At 34.7% G+C, this 5,945-nt stretch overlaps 1 protein-coding gene across 1 annotated transcript; it reads right to left on the bottom strand.

The window, feature by feature from the left end:
* Nucleotides 1-2,241: 2,241 nt before the first annotated feature.
* On the bottom strand, nt 2,242-5,322 carry LOC111015229 (cytochrome P450 94A2). Its single transcript, XM_022290186.2, has 2 exons — nt 4,692-5,322; nt 2,242-3,348 (listed from the first exon to the last, which is right to left on the bottom strand). The coding sequence occupies exons 1-2, from the start codon at nt 5,270-5,272 to the stop codon at nt 2,412-2,414; spliced, it is 1,518 nt and encodes a 505-aa protein (XP_022145878.1). The 5' UTR covers nt 5,273-5,322; the 3' UTR covers nt 2,242-2,411.
* Nucleotides 5,323-5,945: the final 623 nt, after the last annotated feature.

Below are 5,945 nucleotides of genomic sequence, written 5' to 3'. Positions count from 1 at the left end.
GCCGGAACTTGTTGGGATAAAATCAAAGATTGGAGAGCACATTATCAAGAAAGATAATCCGAATGTGGAACGAGTTCAAACAATCTTGGCTGGAAGTGGAGTCACTGAAGATCTTAGATGTGATCGAGTTCGGTTGTTTGTTAATATTCAGGATGTAATTGTTGAAATCCCAAGGATTGGTTAGAAATTATCCTAAAATATATATGTATATGTTGTGTGCATTTCACAATATATATGGTTTCAAAACTATGTAACCCAATAAGGTAAAACTTGAATTCTACCACTTCAATTTAATTCCACTTTAATATTTATCATTTTCCTACGTGTTGTTGAAAAAATAATAATAAACTTTAATGGCACTCTATTTTTTATAATTGTTTTAGAATTTATACCATTTCTCCCCTGCCTGAGATATTTGAAAAGAGATATTTACATAAAAAGAAAATGTAGTTTATAATTTAAAAAAAACACACATCATCTAAATCATCTAAATAAAATTAAAACTCACATTTATGTTATATTAAAAGAAAAAAATACTATAACGTTTTATAGAATATCTATTAAATTTATCTTAGAAAATCGAAAGTTCTCTACTTTAATTGCTTAACTGCAAAGTTCATGATGCACAGAGAATGGTGTTGGGATTAAAAGAAGTGCAAACAAAGTCTTACGTTGCTCAAGGAATTGAGTGATTCATAGTATATAAGGACAACTATCTTCGTTAATATAAAGTCTTTTGGATGAAATGAAAGTAAAAGTCTCAAGAGTTATGTCCAAAACGGACAATATCTTGACTTATAGATTAAATATTTAAATCTGTGTCTTGCATTTGTAACATATTTTAAAATTTTAATATTATTTTTATTTAAATTTTCTAAAATATAGGAAAGACTATTAAAATATTTTTAGTACAACATGTGGATGCGGATTTGAACTCACGATTTTCTAGTTAATATGTATAAGTTTTATTTAATTGCTAATAGTTTTGTGCAAACTTTGTTATTTTCCTGGCCATGTCCCTCTTCCAATTAATAGGCTCATCGTAACTGAGGCCCAATATGTATTGGGCCCGCCTCTCACTAAAAACTGGGCTTAAATATCAGCTCATAGGGTACATATCTCTCCCTAAATTTAATCATTACAATTTTATTAGAGAAATATCTCGCGATATGTCTTTTTTATATTTATTATATAATTTTTCAACTATTTATTTGAAATAAGCAGAGATTTTATGTTTTTTTTAGATCAAACCCACATATGTGAGTTTAAGATATATATCAATTATCAGCTATACTCACTTTGACAGCTAGAAATTTTCATTTAATGTCATATATTGCAATTATTATGACATTATATTTTTTTTTTTAGAGGTGCAATGGACTAGAGGTTCTTACAGATTTCCTTTCTCCATGGTATCTTACTTCAAAATAAAAAATCCACTCTGAAATTTTTAGGAAATCCACAAAATTAGTGTAAAAAAAACATATGGTAAACTATAAGTAAAAGATTAGTGATTTTGATTTGTAAACCACCCTTCTTTTTTCAAACATTACCATGAAAACTCACAAAAACTCATCTTCTTCAAAACCAACCTCCATGAAAAACCCAAGATAACCGACTTTGAATCTTCTTCTTCATCAAAACCGATTTCGATGAAGGGTTATGTATTTTAAAAACATCGATTTCGGTTCGGATCCTTACACCCCTAATTTTTATCGTAATTATTCTTTTATTTTATTTTAATTATGCTGATATTTCCCGTTTCAATGTGTACGTATAATCGCCCCAAATTTCAAATTTTTGTCATCACCATTTTTGAGTTCTCTGGACGGGTTTTTTTTTTATCTTTTATTCATTAATTTTTCTAGCGTATTAATTAAGTTATATAACATATATCTTGTATTATGTTATATGATTATATAATATTATAAGTTGTGTAGGTAGTACTTCTTTTCCAAAGAATAATTCTATTTTCCTGACACATGTACCTAAAATGTACTCAAAGTGTATGATTGGATTGGATTACACGGAAGGAGCAAAACATTTGCCAAAATGAAAATCACATTCCCACCGCTACCAAGGGGGTTAGAAAAGGGGAGGGGTACCTTGCGAGAAAGACAAGAACAAAAAGCAACCCAAAATCATGATGTAGTTTCTGTGGCACCACTGAACAAGTTCTTCGTCGCAACAGATTAACCACCGCTTAAGAATTCTAGTGAATATGGAGATCTTTTAGCTACATTTCTAAAATAATCGCGCTTATTGATTTGATTTGTTTCCCAAAATTAATCTGGATAACTATACTTTATAATTGGGTTTCACTCCATAAACACCAACGTGTAATTTTTAGACATTTATATAATTGGGTGTCTAAAAGTAAACGTTATTCGAACAAATTACCATTTCTCCTCTCACCAGACCTCTCGTTCCTCAATCCTCACCGGAAACCCACCTTCCATTTTCGCCGTCATGTACTGCACAAACTTCGGCTCTCCACCCTCCTCCGCCGCCGGCACCACCCGGAATCTCTTCAAAATTCCGGCCACCATCCTCTTCATCTGCAGAAACGCCATTTCCTTCCCCAAACAAATCCTCGGCCCCGCCTGGAACACCGGGTACGTGTAATTGTCTCTTCCCACAAACCTCCACTTCGCCGGGCCATCCCTCTCCAGCCACCTCTCTGGCCGGAACTCCGCCCAGTCCGACCCCCAAATCGACTCCAGCCTCCCCATTGCGTACGGATGGTACGCCACTCTCTCCCCCTTCCTCACCGCCGTCCCGTCCGGCAACACGTCGTCCTCCGCCGCCTCCTTCCCGTCCACCGGCACCGGAGGGTACAGCCGCATACTCTCACACAGAGCCGCGTGCGTGTACACCAAATCCTTCACTTCATCATACCCACCGCCACTAATTTCGGATTTGTCGTTAATTTCGTCCAAAATTCGATCCTCCACTTCTGGGTATTTCGAGAGCAGCCAGAAAAACCAGGTGAGCGCCGCCGACGTGGTGTCCCGGCCGGCCAGGATGAAGCTTATGACTATGTCGGCAACGAAATTGTCGTCGGAGTGGCCGGAGCTGAGGAACCGGGATAGGAGATCGACTGAATCGATGGAAGCGTTGGTTTTGATCTCGTTTTTCTTCTCCTCTATGATGTTCTTCGCGTATCCTCGAACCTCGGAGATTGCGATTCGAAGCCTTTTTTCAGATCCAATGTCTAAGAATTTCTTCACTTTCCAGACTATTGGAAGCAGCGACGCGAACCTGCCGCTGCTGATTCTTACTGCATCTTCAAAAGCCATCGCGAATTTTGATTGCCCGAACGAAGGTGATAAGTAAGCTGGATCATACCTGTTGCGTTCAACATTTACATAAAATTAATCTAATCACCACCAATTACTTGCATAGCTACTTTCAATTTCATTCAAGTTTTAAAATTTTCAATTGCCTTCAGTCATCCTAATTAAAATACTATTTTGATCCTGCTTTGATTTATTTTGATCTGATATTTTCATCTTTGGTTTTGGTTGAAAAGATTCGTTTCAACCGTATTCTTTCAAAATATTCGTTTAATATTCGTTTGGATCCTGTAGATTCGTTTCATCCTCTGCTTTTTACACAAATTCTTATAAAAACCATTTAATATAAAATTATCTTTATATTTCCATAAATATATTAAGTGTTCGGTTGAAAAAAATGATAGAAAAAATGAGATTAAAAACAAAATTAAGAAACTAAAATAGTCACTTTTAAAAATTATAAGAGTCAAATCGTATATGGCTAAAATAACCAAAGTTGAAAATATAGGGACTAAAATCATAGTAATAAAGATTAAACTATAAAAAAAAATTATTTAAAATATTTAATGCTCACTATTTAGAGTAGTGATTTTCTTAAAAATTAGTTGGGTAGATAAAAGATATTTATTACCGGATCTCCACATTTAAACTAAAAAAATATCAGATTAAATTGAAGCTAAGCTATCTATCTTTAAAAACTATAGGAAATAAATTGAAATCATGCCATAAATTACCAGACCCAAATTCATAATTAGACCATAAATATAAAAATGTACCAGTTATTGAATGATAACCGCGAGAACAACATGGGGAAATTGGGAATTTTGACCCTTCCCAACAGTTCTAATGTTTGACCCATTTTCTAAAAGCATACTTAGTTTTGACATATCTTCACTTTTTTGTCCTCCTAAGATTCTCAAAGTAAAATTCTCCACAATTTTGATTTTTCCACCAACTCTTAAAACTCACACTATTTTTAATTTGGAGAACCAATTTTGATTCTTAAAAACAAGAAGTTTTTTACCATCAATATTTAATTATAAAGAAAAAAAATCAATATTCCTTAAATTTTGAGTCAAGAAACACATGAATGTTCAGGATTTAATTTAAAAATAAACTCATGATTTCAAGATTTCATAAATGCTAATGCTCAAGATGATGGTGATTAAAAAGAAAAAAAAAATCCCTCATTAATCCCGGACTCGAGATAGCACAAACTCGGACCCGATTACATATAGAATAAATATTCCATCCCGATTAGATCAGTTTTTTTTTTAAGAAGGGGTCAAAGATCCGAATGCATGATAAAATGGGATAAAAAATCCTAATTGAAACCAACCGACGAAATTGAAAATTATAAATGAAGTAATAAATTGAAAAACCGCAGATACTCACCCAAAAGCAATCTTGCAAACGTTGTCAAAAGCGAATCGTTGAAGAACATCCTGAAGATCCAAAACAGAGGGCGCCGTGGCCGCCGAGCGAAGAATGGGGAGCAGTCGATCGGAGAGCTCGACGTCGACGACGGACTCGACGAACTTGCGCAGCGATCTGGTGCTAAACTCGTGGCTCGAAACTTGGCGCTGAAATTTCCAGCTGTGGCCGTCGGCGTTGAAGATGCCGTCCCCGAGAAAATCGGTGAGAGTAGAGCGAAAGGAGTGTCCTTTCTGGTAGATGTGGAAGTGGGTCTTGAGGATGTGGTGGACGGCGGCGGGATCAGCGGTGAAAACCTGCCGCTGCCCGAACAGGCGGTGGAGGGTGAAGGTGGCGGCCGGGGAGATTTGGAGAAGGTCGGAGAGCCACTGCAGACGGCGGTGCCGGTTGGCAAATACGGCGAAGAAGGAACCCACTAGAGGATACGATTTGGGGAGTTCAACGGAGGAAGGATTTTTGTTGGTCTTGGTGAAGAAGAAGAAGATGCAGAAAAGCAGAGGGAAAAGGGAAAAGAGGGAAAACAATGATATTTGAGCCAACATTGTGTGGTCTACAGGGAAATGAATCGTGTGTTACACTTGGATCCCATGGCTATGTTTTATATAATTTTTCAAAGCGGTGAATTTCAAGGATTCTATGCTAAAGTGATGACATAAATCAAATGATCTAGTCTCTCAATTTTAATTCGATTTAATCATATATTTTTAAATTGATAATAATTAATTTAATATATAACAATTTAGTCTCCTATAATTTAAAGTTTGCAACAATTTGGGATGTATTTGGGAGTGATGATAGAATTAATGGTTTTGAAAAAAAACATAGATTTAAATATAATTAATTTTCCAAAACAAGTGATAATTTAAAAATCAATTTATGATGATTTTAAGTTATCTTGAAAATAATTTTTTAATTTGTCAAACATGATCCATGGAAAATAAGTGATTTTGACCATGGCAAAAATCATCACTCCCAAACACACCTTAATTTTTATCATGAAAACTTGTGTTAGAGTTCTTATATTTATATAAATTGATCAACTGATAAGAGATTAAATGTGATTAAAAATTACAAAGACTACATTATTATGCCATAAAAATTGATACTTAATTTTCATTAGATTTTTCATGGTGTAGACTAAATTGTTACATACTCAAGCTCTAAACCGTTACTAATTTGAAAATAAAGGGTAATTGTTACAAATTAAAATTTAAG

This window comes from Momordica charantia (genome assembly GCF_013281855.1).
Source record: "Momordica charantia cultivar OHB3-1 chromosome 6 unlocalized genomic scaffold, Mcharantia_2.0 BLBB01000006.1, whole genome shotgun sequence".
Taxonomy (NCBI): Eukaryota; Viridiplantae; Streptophyta; class Magnoliopsida; order Cucurbitales; family Cucurbitaceae; genus Momordica; species Momordica charantia.
This window is presented reverse-complemented; position numbering and strand designations above follow the sequence as displayed.